This window comes from Acomys minous, assembly GCF_964271855.1.
Source record: "Acomys minous genome assembly, chromosome: 17".
Lineage (NCBI taxonomy): Eukaryota > Metazoa > Chordata > Mammalia > Rodentia > Muridae > Acomys > Acomys minous.
In genome coordinates, this window is record NC_140500.1 from 58,297,107 (window position 1) to 58,315,303 (window position 18,197).

Below are 18,197 nucleotides of genomic sequence, written 5' to 3' on the forward strand. Positions count from 1 at the left end.
CAGTGCCCCCCTTCTGCCCCATTTCAGAAGAGGGCTGTCTCAGCAGGAGTCTTTTTTAATTTTATTTATTTATTTATTTGGTTTTTCGAGACACAGTTTCTCTGTGTAGCCTTGACTGTCCTAGGCTCACTTTGTAGACCAGGCTGGCCTCGAACTCACAGCCATCCGCCTGCCTCTGCCTCCTGAGTGCTTGGATTAAAGGCATATGCCACCACACCTGGCTTTTTCAGCAGGAGTCTTGCGTTACTGTGTGTGTACACATGTACTGCACATATGTGACACTGTTGGTGTCATTCCTCAGTCTCTCTCTCCCTTTCCCTTTCTCTCTCTGTATCATCTGTCCCTGGCCTGGGACTCGCTAGGCTGTCCTGCCAGCTCCAAGGACCCTCTTGTCTCCACCTCTCTGGCACTAGGATTGCAAGTGCACTTGGCCATCCCCAGCTTTTTTCCTGAGCGCTAGGAATTGAGGTTAGGGCCTTGTGAGAGAGAGATTCCACACTTCAGAGTTAGCCATACCTTGAATGTATAGACTAATTTTTTTTTTTCCAGTTTAGAAACTTCCAGCCCTGAGTTGGTGACACTTCAGTATGGGCTGTGAGACTCTCCCCTGATTCTCAAGCTATTTAGAAGAAACTCTGGGCCATTTAGAGGTGCCTCTCAGATGCAGTATTGGGACGGGCTGTGGAATTAAGCAAATATTAAGGTCAGTGTGGCTGTTGGGTGAGCACGGCTCCCCCAAAGACAGAGGGGCTGTGTTCTGAGATTGAGCAAGTGAGTTTGTCAGCATGGTCATGCGCATATGTGTGCAGGGCCCTTTCGGCTTGGACTGAGAACCTGGCTGTGATGGTTGCCTCTGAGGAGAGGAGGAGGCTAAGGGCCAGGGGTGAGAGGAGACTCCTGTTTGTGCAGTTTGAACTATTCACCATGCTGTGGTGGTTGGTTTGGTTGTCAACCTAAACAGGAAGTAGAATCACCAGAGCCCAGCCTCTGGGCACGCCTGGGAGGGACTATGCAGATTAAGTTAATCGAGGTGGGGGGGGGAAGCCACCTGCTCATGTATGGGCAGTACAATGCCACAGGCTGGATACAAATGAGAAAGGGAGCAGAGTACCCAGCATTCATTGCTGTTTGTCTTCTGGCTGTGGATGCAAAGTGACCTCTTGTCCTGCCACCATGCTGTAACCGCCAGGATGGACTGTATCCCTTGGAACCGAGAGACGAAATTAACCCTTCTGCCCTTAAGTTGTTTTGTGTGGGGCCTTCTGTCACAGCAAGACAAGGAACTAATAGATGTGACATAGGCCCTGCCCGTGGGCCGCGACACCCGTGAAGTGATGGTGGAAGGACGAGGGCAGGGAGCAAGTTAGCCTGACCCTCCTTGAAAGAGAGGAAGTAAGAGTCCCGGAGAGCTTTAGCCAGGTCGGCCTGGGGCTGAAAATGGTTGCTGCGTTCTGATGCTGCCATAGCACTTGGTTTGCTTATATGAAAAAAGACTTTTTTTCCCTGATAATATATAATTGATGCACAAAGTAAATCCTATCTCCTTTCAAAGCCAAGTAAACAAGGTTACAAATCAAAGTAGGCATGAGAATCTCTGCTTATATCCCCAGGAACGGGAAGGTGGAGGCAGGAGGATTAGGGGTCCACAGGCATGCTTGGCTACAGAGTAAGCTAGCCTGGGCTACGCAAGACTCTGCCTCAAAGCAAAACAGACAGTAGCAGAAGTGTATGACTCCCTGCCTTTTTATTGTATACATTTAAATGTAATCAAGTGCAATGGGACCAAATAAACACACTACCTCACAATAGATTTATTTATTTATTTTTTGAGCCTGTGGCTCACAGCCCATGCTGGCATTGAACTCACTGTTAAACTGAGAAGGGTCTAGAGCTTTCTAAAACTTTTGACTTCTAAGACATGGACCACTACACCTGGGAAATTTGGGAACTCTTCCCATGAAAGTCATAAAATCCTAACTTGCCCCTTTTCAATAGGATCTAGCCACAGTGAGTCCTTCCTTGACAACTTTTATTTTTCAATTTTGAAATATAGTAGCCGGACATCCTAGCTCACACCTACGATCATAGCTTGGGAGGGCAAACCTAAGGCCAGCCTGGGCTACAGTTCAAGTCTAGGACATTCTGAGATGTATAGCAAGATCCTGTCTCAAAAAAAAAAAAAAAAAAAAGCACGTGGATTAATAATAAATTGTGAAATATTTCCAATGCAAAGAAAATTAATCGAGGTGACCGAAGAAGTCAGCTACACTTGTGTCCTTTACCTAATTGATGGTGATCTCTCCAAGGAAGCTGCTTGCCTGCCATCAGTGGGCCCTATTCCTTCAGATTTCTAGATCCCAAGATAGGCGTGTGCTTCAGAAATGATCACTTGTACTGTTTATGAATTGTGCATGTTCTTCAGGGAGTACCAGGGAGCCTTCTAACCCTGCCTCCTCAGAGCATGTGGCCTTTTTAAAATTTAATTTAATTTAATTTTATTATTTATTATTTTTTGTGGCCTTTTTTTTAAAAACATGGGTTCTGGGCATTAAATTCAGATCCACATGCTTATGAGGCACTTTACTGACTGAACCATCTCCAGTCCTGTTTGTGCTTTTAAAAATTTTTCTGTGTGAGCTCTCTCCCCATATGCTTGTATCAATTACTTCTCTAGTGCAGTGATAAAATACCACAACCAAGACAATTTATAAAAGAAGGTGTTGAACGGTCTGCGATGACAGCCAGGGCAGCAGGAGCGACTGAGAACTGAGGCAGAGGGAACAAACTGGAAATGGCAGTGTCTTTTTAGAATGTAATTTTTATTTTATTTTATTTTATTTTTTTACACCTCAAAGCCCACCTTTGTGACACACCTCCTCTAACAAGGCCACACCTCCTAATCCTTCCCAGACAAATCCGCTAACTGGGAAGGGGACCATGTTTTCAAACATGAACCTATGAGGGCCATTTTCATTCAAATCACCACAATGTTTGTCTTGTTTTCTTTCTCTCTCTCTCTCTCTCTCTCTCTCTCTCTCTCTCTCTCTCTCTCTGTGTGTGTGTGTGTGTGTGTAGCTGTGCTGTGCATTCATGCTCAGAGATTAACAGACAACTTTTCAGGAATCAATTCTCTCCTTGCACTGTGTGGGTTCCAGGGATTGAACTCAAGGCGGTCAGGTTTGTTAATGAGTGCCTTTACCCACTGAACCATCTCACTAGCCCTTGCTTGTCTTTTGGAAGCTTGTTTTTCACTATGGTTTTCAGAGTTTTCCGTGTTAACACACACACATCCATTTCAGCTGCTGTGAGGGTCTACGGTGTGGCGGTCCAAGGCTGATTATTTGGGACTGTTCACACGTCCATGTGCTCAGAAATGGACCTTTTCTGGACCGGGCTTTGCAAACCTTCAGCTGTACCGTGTCTGCCCAGGGAGGTTGAAAACAGGCAGATCTGGGCCCTACCTCGGTCTGCATCTCAACAGCATGTCTGTGCTGAGAACCCAGGAGCTGCAGCTAGAAATGGAAAGATGGTGCTAGAGCGGGCGGGCGTTTCTGGCTTTGTCAGATCTTGCCAAACAGAACACAGTTTTTCAGATCCACAAGGTCTGAATTTCTGTCCCCTAGTGTCCTGTTTCCTCTTGACTATCTCTCAGCATTCAGCATCTTTTAAATATGTGTCTATCTGATATAGTTTCTTCTCACGTGCACATGTTCACGCATACTTTGATTGTGTAAGAGTTACTTTTCATTTTTAGGTGTGTGTGTGTGTGTGTGTGTGTGTGTGTTTACATGGGCACAGGTGTGTGCAGAGGCCAGAAGTGGGTGTTGAAACTCCCCTAGAGTTTCAGGCAGTTGTGAGGTGTCTGACATAGATGCTGGGAGCCAAATTTGGGTCCTTTGCAAGAGCAGCAAGTCCTCTTAACCTTTGAGCCATCTCTCCAGCCCAGCCTGCCATTTGTTTTTTTGTTTTTGTTTTTGTTTTGTGGGGGTGGGGGGTGGGGTAGGGGGTGGAGGGTGGGGTGGTGGTGATGGGGAGGTGTTAAACTGTGTGGCCCAGGCTGGGCTTGTGCTGATCTTCCTGCCACTGTCTCTCCTGAGCTGAGATTACATTCTCATGCCTAGCTACTGGTCTTCATGTTCATTGACTTTATTTTTTCCTTTCAATTTTTACTGTAGTTGAGAATTTGCTTAACTTCATTAGGCAGTTGGGGTCCTCTGATAGAAGAAATGGAGTGATTTGAATTTCATATACAAAAGTAAATTCCATAGCAGATTAAAGACCTAAATGTGAAAAGTATTTATTTTATTTTTTAAAGAAAATATATATGTGCAATGGTAGAGTTTCTTAATGACACAGAAAGTACTGGAAGGGGGAATTGCTTATTTGAGGACACATTAAACTGTGTGGCAGACGATACCATCCACAAAGTGGGAGGACCAGGCCACAGTCCAGCAACAGCCATTTGCACACCGTTTGACCAATGAGGAGTAGTTTCCAAAATATAAAGAGCTCTTGCAAATTGATTTTTTTCTTAGATTCAGAAGTCTGTCTTTGACTATTCATAAGACTGAGTTCGTGTTTATCAGGTTTTTTTATATTTCATTTCATAAAACTCTTAGTCTTACATTTTTCCTGTGATTTTGGCCACTGGATCTCTCTCTCTCTCTCTCTCTCTCTCTCTCTCTCTCTCTCTCTCTCTCTCTCTCTGTGTATGTATGTGTGTGTGTACATGTGCATGTGGAGGCCAGAGGCCAACCCAAGTATCTTTCTTTGGGCACGATCCACCTTTTTTTTTTTTTAAATAATTATCCGTGTGTGTGTGTGTGTGTGTGTGTGTGTGTGTGTGTGTCACGCCCGCATGTGTATTGGTTTGAATGAGAACAGCTTGCTTGGCCCCCAATTGAGGAACTGTTTAGAAGGATTAGGAGGTGTGGCTTGTTACAGGAGGTGTTACTGGGAGTGGGCTTTGAGGTTTCAAAAGTCTAAGCCAGGCCCAGTCTCCCCCTCCCCCTCCCCCTCCCCCACCTCTTCCCCTCCCCCTCCCTCTTCCTCTTCCCCTCCCCCTCTCTGCCTGTGGATCAGGATTTAAAGCTCTCAACTCCTGCTCCAGCTCCTGTGTGTTTGCTTCTCACCATGATGGTCATGGGCTCTGAAGCTGTCGGCAAGCCCCCAGGCAAATGCTTTCATTTAGAAGAGTTGCCTCGGTCATGGTGTCCTGTCACAGCTATAGAACTGTGATTACGACAGTGTGTGCATGTACACACACGCACTTGGACACTGCACATGAGTGCAGCGCTGGCTGAGGGCTGGGGTTTGAACCTACTGGGGTTGGAGTTACAGGTAACCAAATGTGGGTGCTGGGAATTAAACTCTTGTCCTCTCCGAGAGCTGTAAGTGCTTTTAACTGCAGAGCCAACTCACTAGCACCCCTCTTTTTTCCCCTTTTGAGATAGAGTATCTAACTGTCCTGAGAAAAAAGGTGGCCAGTGCCCAAAGAAGGCTACTTGAGGTTGCCCTCTGCCTCCACATGCACTGAGTAGGCTCCCTGGCCTGCTGCATCGTAAGCCCCAGGGACGCGGCACCAAGGTCACAAGGTCACAAGGTTACAAGGTCACAGCACCTAAACTCAGTTTTTACATGAGTTCTGGGCTGGATCTCAGGTCCTACATGACAAGCATTTGGTCAGCTGAGTACATCCCCAGCTCCTTAATAAATTTAAAACCTCTTTATTCTGCATAGATGTTTGGGGCTGAAATCAACAAGGTAGCTTAAGTAATACAAGCACTTCCTGCTTTACAGCGAGTGGGTTTCAGATGAGACACCTTAGCCCCGCTGCCCTTCTGTTTCCCGTCTGCCCGCTGCCCTGTGAGCGGTTTGAGACTAGACCTCCCATCATCAGCGTGGCAGCCTGAGCCCCAGCCATCACACCCCAGCCCTCTGTGCCCAGAGAGCAAAGAGCTCCGACTCTCCTCTGCTCCCCTCAGTTGGGAGGAGACCTTTCACAGTATCCCCAAAACAGTCCTTACTAGCAGGAGTCTAAGTCACATGCATCTTTCTAATCACCTGCAAGGGAAGTCTTCTGGGTTAGTTTTTGGGGGTGAAATAGCTGCTATTTGGTCACCTTCACTCTCCATAGTTTCATATAAGCAGATTTTTGTTTATCATATTTAATCAGTATATATCCCCAGCTTCTCACTCATAAAATTAGATCTTAACTTCCATGGTTTTTTTTTCTGTTTTTCTTTGTGAGCTTGTGTAGACCAGGTTGGCTTCAGGCTCACAGAGATCCCCCTGCCTCTGCTTCTGCCTCACAAGCGCTGGGATTAAAAGCATGCACTACTACACCTGGAGACTTCTATATTTCTAAGATGGCTTTTTTTTTTTAGGTAAATAAAACATAACCGCACTCCCATTGTAAAATTTACATAATATAGAAACATTTAGTGTAGAAAACATAGAAGTCTCTCGAAGCAGGCCCTGAGTCTCATTGCATTCTTTCCTCAAGTGGCAGCTCTAGGAGACAGGTGTCGCACACCCAAACATTACCTGTGCGTTTACGCACATGCGCACTTGGCTCTCCCCATGGCAGCGCCTGACACAGTCACCTGTCTGCTCTCAGTAGCTTTTCCTCATCTTGCGGTTGGTTCTGGAGAGAGTCCAGCGTGAGTTCCCTAATGGTGGACGTTTAGCTCGTTTCTAATTATTTGCTCTTACAAACAGCACTATAATTAACATCCTTGTAAATGTCTCTTTGTGCATATGGGCAAGCGTAGCTATCTATGGTTTGGCAATTTCTACTGCCTTTAATTGCATTGCCTGGTATCTGGCAGACGATCTTCTGCATGTACAATAACTTTTTCGTGTCCGTGCACCATTATAGTGTAAGTTTTAAAAAAGATGTTTCAGGCAACAATTAGGAATCTAAGTTTGAGCTCAAGTTCTGTGTGGCTTGCTGTGGTCGGCTGAGGTGACAACTGAATGAAGCCGTCCTCCTGCCCGTGGTTAAAGCCACATGGGTCCTGTCAGTTATGTTGGGTAGCAGGTAAAGTCCTCCTGCACCCTGACAGCCATTATGATTGTGTGTGTGTGTGTGTGTGTGTGTGTGTGTGCATGCGCGTTGCACACTCCTGTGCCCGAGGCTCCTGTGTGGAGGTTCGAGGACAACTTGTAGGAGTTGGTTTTCTCCTTCTACCACACAGACCCCAGGGGCTGAACTCGGGTTGTCAGCCTCGGTGGTGAGTGCCTTTACCCACCGCCATCTCACGGGGCCCATGCCTTGTGTTTTGAATGGGAGCACCTCACTGACCCCTAGTGTTCACCTATGAGACTAGTGAGACTGGCCAGCAAGCCTAGGCATCCTCTTGTCCCCACCTCCTCAGCTCTGGGATCTCAGGCTTTGTACCTGGGTCCTGGGACTCGAACTCAGGTCCTTGTGCAGACCCTGCCAAGTGCACCGTCACCCCAGCCCCACACATCATAACTGTTAGGATATTAGGATGTGGAAAAATGCAGCTCGGAGTTGAGTAGTATGGGATTTCATTTTCCCCTAGTCAGTGGCCTATGGCTCTTCATGAGTGTGTCTGAACAGGCCGCCTCCTGTGTGGGCTGAGGCACCTGCCTTCCCTGCAGCCAGTTTCTGACACAGATGTGTGCTGCTTGCCCAGGCCCCAGTGATCGCTTGTCTGTTCTGTTCGGGCTCCTGAGAACTCCCTCACACTTCCACACCGCTCTTTCTGTCTCTCGCTGCCCCTTTTCCTCTGGATGCTGCGTCATCATCGGCTCTTCACTGTCTGCATGGATTTGCATGGCAGTGGGTCCATGCAAGAGCATCTGTGGCAGTCAAGAGCGGGGGGGGGGGGGGGTTTGTCATCACCGCCCCCTATTTCATGATGTCTCCCGGTATTGCTGCTCGGATGTCAGTCATGCCTGAGTCTTGAATGGTGTCGATCTGAGTTGAAAACGTGCCAGTTTTTGTAACATTATCGCTAATAGACTGCTTAATTAACCTGCTGATATTGTCGATGATAGATCTGTTGGTGTGTCAAAAGGGAGACCCATGCATATATTCTCCCTCCCTCTCCTCCCCCCTCCCTCCCTCCCTCTTTCCCTCCCCTCCCCTCTCTCTGTCTATCTTTCTGGAATGGGATAGGAGAGGTCTGGGAAGGTCTTGGGAATGGCAGAGTCAAACAGTCCAGATGAGGTGGTCAAAGTGCAGTCCCTACACGGGGCGTATGTCCTCCTTGCTTGTCACCCTGGATAATTACTACCGGGCTGGTTGTAACTAGACAACCGCTGTAGGGTCACCAGAATGGATTGTAAGGCACGTGTGCTGTCTGCACAGCCAGTCGTCTCAGAGAATGCTGTCCCTAGTAGGGGCAGGTGGTGGCTTTTACTTGGACACTGGGTATCTCTTTTTTTCCATCCGGGCATCTTAAATGACAGGGCCACTGTTCCCCAGTGGCATCCTGGAGAGACTTGCTAAGAGAACAGAGGAAGCTGGGCCTCACTTTCTTTTGTGATTTTTTTTCGTGGCGGGGGTGGGGGGGGTGGGGTAGGGGATGGTGGAGCATTGAAACAGGGCCCAGGCTGGCTTGGAACTCAATTGGTAGCCAAGGATGACCTTGAACTTGGAATCCTACTGCCTCTGCATCCCTCTGGAGTATAAGAATCTCAGGTACACATCACCGTTCCTGGTGGTCCTTTTTTTTTCCTCCTGGTCTTATGTGGGTTCTGTGTTTGAACTAAAGTTATTCTCTGTCCTGCTGTTGTCCTTACACCCACATTTGAAAACTGTGGAAAGTGAATTATCACGCTGCTCCTGGAGGCTGGGCCACCACCACTTTCAAGGCCTGCTCCCCTCTCTCCTCAGTGCCCCTACCATGTATAAACACACGTAGTGGGGCTATAGTCCTTTGAGCTTCCCTCCTGCCTCCCTGACCTGGTGGATTCAGAGGCTGGAGTTCAGTGTGAGTGTAGCCTGTGGCCTGAGAGCGCCTGGAGACCCTAAGTGCAGTACTGAGAATGACCAGCAGGGGGGACAGCGCCCACTGTCTCCTCTTTGAGGACCACAGTCTTACAACCCTAAGAGGAACAATGGTGCTGGAAGTGGTGGAAAGCATTCTTGAGGCTAAGATTCCACCCTCTCAGACAGAAAACCCCACTCTCTCTCTCTCACCCAGTGATGTTCCCATATCTTTTGAGAACTGAGAGCCCGGGAGCCCAAGGGCCAACGGGGCTGCAGAGTATCCCTGTGGCCACTAGAGGGCAGGTCACTAACGGAGGCCGGGACCTGCTTCCCAAGGCCACTCTAAGAGGCCAATTTGGGTCATGGGCATTCTGGGTCTATCAGAAAGAAGCTCACGCGTCTTTGAGACGGAGCAGAGAGACAGAGCCAGGAAGGGATCCCAAGACCAGAAGCCCCCCAGACCCAGGCACTTTGCCCCATCTCCCATGGCCTTCCCCTGCTGCCCCAAGTCTTTACCTCAGATCCACCTTCCTAACTCAGCTTTTGGATGTGGCTAAGGTAAGGGTTTCTCAGAGATTTTGGAGCTGCACTCTGGAGGCTGAGGCAGGAGAATTGCCAGTTTGAGAATGGCTTGGGCTACACGGATGCAGGTGGCATAGGGGATGCCCCCCCATCTCAAAACAAACCAGGATGTGAGTTTGTCAGGGCACTTTTGACACGTGGGGCCAGGTAATTCCTTGTTGTAGGAGTGCCCTGTGGATTATAGAGTCATTCCACAGAAGCCGTGTGTCGAAGCATCAACTGTCTCCACCAGCCATGTGTGCCAGTCACACCCCCACCCAGACCCCAGCCATGACAATAATAAAAGCCTCCCCACATTGTCCCTGGTTGAAAGCCACTGATTAGAGAGGTAGACATGTATATTGTGGGGACAGAAGCCGTGAGGCTTGAGTCCTTGTCACAGAAGGTCTGCCATGGCGTCTTGTGGAAACAAGGAGCCGCTCAAAGATGGCATATGTGCTCCAAATACATTTCAGAGCTTGTTTGCTCCCCGCTTTCCCTCTCCAAAGGCTGCAGTGCCTCCTGGTCTTCACTTCGGCTTATTCCACCTCCCTGCTTTATTGCAATAGGAGAGTGAGGCACATAGGCACCGCCACACCCCCTCCCCCATCCCACACCAGCCCTCACCTGCAGAACCCTGTCCCCCAGCTGTGAGCACCCTGCACTGCTGGGCTCCCCCAGACATTGGCTCAGGTCCCAGGAGCATCTGTGAGCTCCCTCCCACTCCACTTGCCCACTGAGCCCCATCACCCTCCAGCTCCCCAAACCCGGGTGCTCCCCCCCCCCACTGGAGAGGGGGAAGCAGCAGGTGTTGATGCTAATCAACGTTCACAGCCCAGAACTGCAGTCGCTCCCAGGCTCACACACTCCCCAAAATTAAACACTCATTATACAAAATTAATTGACATTAATTAGCAAAAATTAAAACTTTAAACACAGCAAGGCGCTTTGGGGGGAGGAGTGCAGCAGGCAGGCTCTGCATTTGTCACCCCCCCCCCATTTCCCACCACCCACCTACCACCCCCAAGTCTCCCCGTTTTCATCATGAAGCAGGCTGGAGGACTTCAGGCCAGATCTATATCAGTACACCACTATGGGCCTGGCCTCTGAGTCCCTGTTAAGGGGAGCGGAGCAACTGTACCAGCCACCTTCATCTCGGGCTTAGCTAAGCATTCAGGAACCTCCAGTCAACCACAGGTCCCCAAGAGACAAGGGAGAGGTGTGGCCAAGTGGAGCAACCCAACCACCTGAAGAACTCTGCTTGCTCCGCCCCCCAGCCCCACCCACCCCATCTCTGGGTACCTGGAGTTCATGTACCACAACCTTTCCACTCTGTTTCCCTTTGCTGTGTGACTTCAGTTAAGTCACCCTTGCCCTCTGGAGCTTGTGTTCTGTTCCTGTGATGAGGAGGCGGTGTTGGGCGAGCACCGAGGTCGGCTCAGTCACCTGCTGCTGTGGATGGAAGTCTCTTGGTTTGTTTGCTCAAGTGAGACACGCGGGGAGGACGGAATATGGGGAGTGGCATTTAAAAGCAAATTATGGCCCAAAGGGACTGAGTTGCTGGGGCGTGGAACATCAGTCCCTAGGGGGCTGCGTCTCTGGGCCAGAGAGCTCTCTTAAGTTCACATCTGCTTCCCCTGCCTGAGCACCCGCCCCTGGAGAGAGGTGAGCAGCGCCCTCTGTAGGTGGTGGCGCCCATAGCCTTCACCATATTTCCACCTGTTATTTTAGTCCATGCTTCTCTGGTCTCCAAGGGTCTTGGCATCTTTTACCAGGCTGAAAGCACAATGGAGGACTCCTCTATTACTCTTTCACAGAACTCTTGGGGGGTGGGGAGCGCTGGCTGAAGGGTGGAGGGTAGGAAGCCATCCATGCCTCTCTACCCCTCTCTGTATGCCTCTTTCTCCAGCCAGTGCCAATATCTGCAATGTGGTCCTGATGCGGTATGGGGAGCTAGAGGAAGGGATCGATGTCCTGGATGCTGATGGCAACCTCGTGGGCTCCTCAAAGATCGCAGCCAGACATGTGAGTTTCCCAGGGTTTAAGCCCCGTCTTGAATGGACTGGTGTCCTCATACATTGCCTGTACAGTCCTTGAGGTCTTCTGGCCACAGACCCTTGGCATCTTTCTCTGGATGTCTTCTCCTCCTCCTCACTCCAGCTCCTGTCCCCCCTCTGTGTGAGCCCTGGGCCTCAAAATCTGTTCCCTGGAAGGCCTGTTCTCCCGGACAGTCTCTCGCTGCTCTCCAGCCTCCCCTTTCTTGCCTCCACTGTGAAATGTCCCCATTTAAAAAAAAAAAAATCCCGGCCCCTCAGGACCCACCTCCTCCTCCAAGGTGTTAATTGGAGAGGGCAGAGGAGCCTCCCCTGGGCTTTCTCTCCACACCCTAGGCCTTCGCAACCCTGTGGGTCATGAATGGAAAGCTGCAGGGAGTGGTAAGTGGGCTGCTGCTAGGAGCAGCACGGCTGTGAGGGCTGGGGCTTCAGGCTGGGGCTCCTGAAAATGGTTTCTTACAAGGTCCTCTTCACTAGCCCTGGCCAGTGTAGCTCTTGTGTTTTACACACACACACACACACACACACACACACACACACACACACACCAGTACGAATGGGCCTGTGTTTCTCAGCCTTCCTGTTGATGGTGGTTGGTGGCTTGTCCTGCTGTTCTGGGCATGCTAGCCTGTGAGTGATGGGAATAAAACAAGGTTAGAGCATCACACACATCCCAGCCTTTGCCTCTGAGCAGTTCCCACATGGGGACCAATCGACCCCTGTGCATGAGACCTTGCTGATAAGCCTCCTGTCTTCTCTTCCTTCTTCCTTCATCTCAGGAGAAGCCAGGGCCCATTTAGATCCTGTAAGGGGCCAGGGCTGGGTGCCATGCCAACAGTCCTCTTGTTCTTCCTTGCCCTGGCTCTAGGCTGTTCTGGGGAGTGGAAAGACCCTCCCCTGGTCCATCCTGGGGGTCACTATAGAAGGTTCAAGTGTCTGGGGGGAAACTTCCAGCCGCATCCATCATTAGGGGGAATCTGCCCTCTTCTTTCCCAACCCCACCCTTCCATGGTGCCCTGTGAGAGAGCAGAGGTGACAACCCTCCCTACAGGCCATCCAGGTAGGTCACCCAGATCCTCTGCAGCCCCAGGCTTCTTTTTTGGGGATCCAAGAGTTGGGAGCCATTCCTGGTCACTCCTCTAAGGGACTCTGTGCAGTGGCTGTCCAAACACAAATTGCCACTTAGCTGGGCCTCAGGCTATGCTTCCCAGGATGCTCTGTGGCCCCAAACAAACTCCAGGGCAGATCCCCATTGGCTCCAGAACATGCTCGGCCAAAGCCTGTGCCCCTTACAAAGCTGACCATCAGGCCTGGGGAGTGCAGCTCAGCCTGTAGAGTACTAGCACACACAAAGCCCTGGGTTTGATCCCCAATACCACATAAATCCTGGGGTGATAGCTCAAGCCTGTAATCTCACCACTCAGGAGGTGAAGGCAAGAAAATCTGAGGACAAGGCCATCTTTCAGCTACATAGTTCAAGGCCTGTCTGGGGATATAGAAAGAAAAAAATAATAAAATAAAATAAAAATGACTTAGAGCCAGGAGACAAAAGATCTTACAGATCTTTGCCTTTAAGGGGTATAGTTTTTAAAAAGTTATTCAGCCTCGGAGCTCTCCTGGTGCTTCAGGCCCCATCAGTTTGTTCTGACCTCAGCATCTTAGGTTCTCTGTGTGTCCCATCCCTCTCCCCCCCCCCCTCCTCCCCCACCTCCCCCCCCCCATCACCCCCCACCAGCCCATGGTCCTTGCACACCCCAGGTTGCGGAGGCTCCCTCTGCTACTGTCTGCAGAGAATCTGCTCTTCTTAAACACTTGTGGGTGGGCATGGGGCAGTGTGGTGTCTGGAATCCAGCTCTGTATGCACTGCTGTGAACAAGGCCGAGCTGCCAGATGTGCTGAACAGCAGTGCACACACCTCAGACTCTGGGTGGGATTTGCTTCCCCAGTGGCCGTTCCCAGCCGTGAGCCCCCCCCCCCCCCGCCCCTCTCACCACAGCCCTGTTCCCGTCCTCAGGCCCTGCTGGAGACAGCGCTGACCCGCGTGGTTCTGCCCATGCCCATCCTGGTGCTTCCCCCGATCGTCATGTCTGTGCTGGAGAAGTAAGTCAGGCTGTGGGGACAGAGGGGACGCCGCGGGGGAGTGGGGACCCGAGCCAGAAGGCAGGGAAGCCGTGGCCGCCTACCTGGTGTGTTTTTGCTGCACTGGGCAGCGGTGTTGAAACTCATGACTTCTCCTATTGCAAACCGGGCTGGTGCTCAATGCTACCAGGTCACCTCTGGATAAACATGGTTCTGCCCTGGCAGAGGGGGGCAGGGTAGCTGGCAGTTTGGGTGGGAATCTGTGTGGCCCTGTAAATGTGAGTGTGTGTGTGTGTGTGTGTGTGTGTGTGTGTGTGTGTGTGCAGGTACGCACACTCTGTTAGTGAGCAGTCCTATGCTTTTGTGAAGACAGTCTGAGATAGGACGCCTGGATTTGTCAACCTCACCGAGCCTCTACTTATGGAAGTAGGACAATATAGTCTGACGCTGGATCACTCTTGCCTTCTGGATGCAGAAGATGAGGCAGGATTGCCGTGAGTTTGAGATAACATGGGGTACACAGTGAATTCTGGACAGTTTGGGCTGCATAGTCAAGATCTCGTCTCAACAAAACAAAACAAAACCAAAGCGTAGACTGGAAGTGGTGCTGTCTGCCTTTAGTCCAAGCCCCTAGGAGGCAGAGGCATATGCATCTCTGTGAGTTCAAGACCAGCCTGATCTACATAATGAATCCCAGGCCTCCTCCTGTCTTAAAAAAAATTATAATAGAGCAAAACAGGAATAATAATAATACTCTCCTTGGGTCCCCCAGAAGATGATCAAAGGTCATGTCAGTGTCCATGTAATGTAGGGGCACCTCAATACTTACGATAGAGAGCTTCTGTTTATTATTAGTGTGTATTAGGATGGTGAGGCCTGGGGTGCAGCTGGGAAATGGCTGAACAGACAAGGAGGGGAGGGCCAGGGTCCACCTGCCTATGGAGGCCTGGCCGGCCTGGTGAGGGGCAGGGGAGGGCCCTGGGCGGATGCCAGAGGCAAAGAACATGGCTGCCTGCCTCATGCATATGCTAATGAGCACCCCCTCCCTTTTGGGTACTTGCCTTGTGGGGACCCCCTAGGATCCAGTATGCTTGAAGAAAATCATGCCCACTGGGGCAAACAGATGAGGGTCCTATGTGCCCATAGGAGAGACCATTTAATCCCAGAGATGGGCAGAGCCTTTGTGTCTAAGCATTGAGATTAAAAACTGTTCATCTGGAACTGAGACAGTGGCCCAGAACTCAGAAGGCTGAAGCAGGAGGATTGCCATGAGTTTTAAGGTAGCCTAGGCTATACAGTGAGCTCTAGCCTGGCCTAAAATGTGAGACCCTGTTTTAAAAACACATTAAGAAAGGAGGGAAGGGAAGAGAAGGAAGTTATGAACTATAAAAAGAAAGTTAATTTAGCACGGAAACTTACAACAAATAAGCAACAACCACAAAATAGATTTGAGGAGGACCATTCTCCTGAGCTGAGGCTGTCCCCAAATACCAGCGACTGCAAGTTCAGACTGTAGACCAGGGCCAGGTGAAGAGGGCACAGCTGTCTACAGTGCTGAGGCCTGGGATGGGAAGATGTGCAGTGTGTTAGACACCTGCCATTTGCCACTTAAGTCTGGGAGGACGGAGCCCTCACCTGGCAAATTAGACAGAGACATTTTCTTACGCACTCAGGCGGCAAAGGACATCGAAGTCAACCAAGCCCAGGGTTTGCTGCAAACTCGGCCCCTACAGCTCAGAAAGCTTCTGAGGGAGAACAGAGTCTCATCTGCCCAGTCTGGTGCGACAGAAGCGCTGGGGGGTCCAGAGGGCCTTGCCTCTGGGTTTTATGGCCCCAGAGAATGGGCCTTGCTAGGCTAATCCATTGCAGACAGTAGGAGGTGAAGCTTGCAGCCTTCCTCCCTCGCTGAATACCCAGCATCCCTAGCACAGTTTCCAGGTACCTGAGAGCTACAGGCAGGACAGGAAGGCTGCTTCAGCTGAGGCCAGCCAGAGGCCCAACCTTCTGCATGAAGCTGCTGCAGAGGAACAGGATCTGTGACGCCTTCATGGGAACTGAGTCTGTAGAAAGTCCAAGGAGGCTTGGCACGCCATTGCTCTGTCGGCTTAAAATTTGTTTTAGGAGCTATGGGAGATGGTATGGAGATGATTTTGGCTCTGAACCCTCTCCTACCTAGTGTCTAGAGTGCTGGGTGGTCTGCCTGTGCCAGGCACGAAGTAAACTCCAGGCTGGTGAAATGAGAAGTCAGGGCTCCATCCAGCCTACTTAATAGTTGATCCTTTCCTGGGGTTCCTGGGAAGACTTTGAGGGAGAAGAGTCCAGTCCCTGCTCCCTCAGTAACATTAAGATGGGTACGAGTCAGTCTGTGCACTCAAAGATTTATTCATCTCACACCCACTAGAAAACCACAGGACTGGATGACAGGAGAGGCAGGACACTGGAGCGGAGCCCGCTGAACCTTCTAGGAGGGAAGTATGCTTTTCCAGCCTCAGTTTCCCACATAGAAACCGAGGACACTGCCCTTTTGTCTTCTTGCTCTTCCAGGCTTGGCATTTGTCGCCACTTCTAATATCTGTTTTGCCTATGGGGTAGGCAGCTGTGCTGTCCAGAGTTCCTTGGTGCAAAATTTCAGGGCTAATGGGAGGGGGGCAGCCCTCACATCCTCTCAAGCAAGGCTAGGGAGGAAGTCTGGACAGCCAGGGAGAAAAGACAAAAGCACACGTACAAAGCAGCTGACTTGCAAATTAATGGAGCGCAAAGTAGGGCTGCGCTGCAAGTGCTGAAGGAATGCACAGCAATGGGGGGGGGGGGGACCAGCTGTTGTGTGGCAGCCAGCCGGGTGGGGACCCGCCTTACTTGCCTCTGGCCTCAGTGTATCCTCTCTGGCAGGAGTGCTGAAGTCTGGAGCCTGGGCCTCCAACCCTGATCGGAGGCGCAAAGAAACCCATGGTCCTTGCCTCTGCCATCAAGAGAAGGGTGAAGTAAGGGGCCTCCACATATGTTGGAAAGACCCCCTAGCACATACCTCCTTCCCCCAAACCTCACACTCCGTACCTTCCCTGCAGCCCCTACCAGCCAGGAAGCTGGGTTCAGATCCAGCCACCCAGAGCAGGGAGGCCCACAGATTGAATCCATCAGCCCAGAGGCAGGTGCCCATATAGGAAGGGAACGGGCTATAGTTTGCTCCCTGAGCCCTGCAGCTCTGCCTTGGGACACACTGGAAAAGTACGGTGGGTGGGTGGAAACCGGATGGAGGTCCAGGCCCCACTCTTGGTAGATCCCCGAGTCCGCTCCCTGCAGCTCCTCACTGCCTGTGATCCGGGTCTTTCCTTTTTCCAGGCATTCGCACATCTCTCCATCTGCATATTTTAACTCCCCCAGCTGCCTTTCCAATCCCTGCCTGCCATTTCCCTCCTCCCCTTCCCCCCATCCTGCTGTGTTCCCTCTTGGGGGCTCGGGAACAGACTCCCCAGGCTTCCCAGAGGTGGCAGCCCTGGGGCTCCCTGGACCCACCTGCCCACCAGGGCCTTCAGCCAGCCTCCCCTCCGAGAGGAGTCAAGGTCACAATCTCCATGGATGGAAGTTTGTCCAGGACTTCCAGGAAGTCCCAGAGGACCTATCTCCTTTCCCTGCTCTGGGTGACCCTCAGGGCCGTGTCTCCAGGGACCCTACACTCTAGGAGACCAAGAAGACAGCCCTGCGCCCTAGGTGTGAAAAGCTGATCAGAGAGCTGCAGGCTTCACAGGGCTGGCCTTGGCCCCATTCCAACCCCTGTGTGACTCCAGAGGAAGCCTAGGAGCCCTTGGGTTAACATAGACTAGGGTGCCGATCCTCTGGGAGTTGACCTTGATTTCGGCACCTTTGGTTTGCTTCTCTTATTCCTTGGAAGACCCCCTACCCAAATCCCCCAGTAGCTCAACCTAGCCTTAATCCAATGGGGTCTGGGCCAGCCAAGAAGGGCAAAGAACAATTCCCCAGGCAGGCTTGCACATCCTCAGCTGCAGGGAGGAGCAGCGGTGGTACCTGCAGCAGCGATGTACACTTACCTGCTGCTGAGCTGGCTGACCTTTGGATTTGCTTAGAACTGATAAGCAGTTGGGTCTTGGTTAACACCTGAGTGAGAAACGTGGAAAGGCAGCCGCCTCTCAGAAGTGTGAGCCTGTAGACTCATGAATGCCAGTTCCTGGGTCTAATGCCAGCTGAAGGAGGGTCCCGTGGAATCCAGAGCCCTTGGGAACTGACACTTTTAAACTAGACCATTCCAGTGTGTGCACTGTTAAGTCTGAGAACTGCTGCTCTCAACTGTGCTGCCTGCTGGGGTGGGGGTGGGGGGGCAGGGGGGGCAGGTGTTCTTGAATTTGCCCCAGAAGGTAAGGGCCATAGGGAGTTGGCCTGCCCTGACACTGGGACCCTGACCCCAGAGGGACGGATTAATCATTTTTCCCTTATTCAAATAAATATCTGAGATAACATAGATAGCGTTTGTTTTGTCTCGGTTTCAGACGACTCAGCCGTCATCCAGCCTTAACCTGGGGACA

The 18,197-nt window shown here is 51.0% G+C and overlaps 1 protein-coding gene across 4 annotated transcripts in view; it reads left to right on the forward strand.

Moving 5' to 3' along the window:
- The window catches only part of SFXN5 (sideroflexin 5), a 122,550-nt gene that overhangs the window by 84,466 nt on the left and 19,887 nt on the right, over positions 1 to 18,197 (forward strand). For 3 of the 4 annotated variants that reach the window (XM_084766177.1, XM_084766179.1, XM_084766178.1), the window contains 2 exons: positions 11,436 to 11,551; positions 13,595 to 13,680. In XM_084766177.1, coding sequence (XP_084622303.1) covers positions 11,436 to 11,551; positions 13,595 to 13,680 — 202 coding nt within the window. The remainder of the gene's footprint in view (positions 1 to 11,435; positions 11,552 to 13,594; positions 13,681 to 18,197) is intronic. The other variant, XM_084766180.1, reaches the window with a different exon arrangement.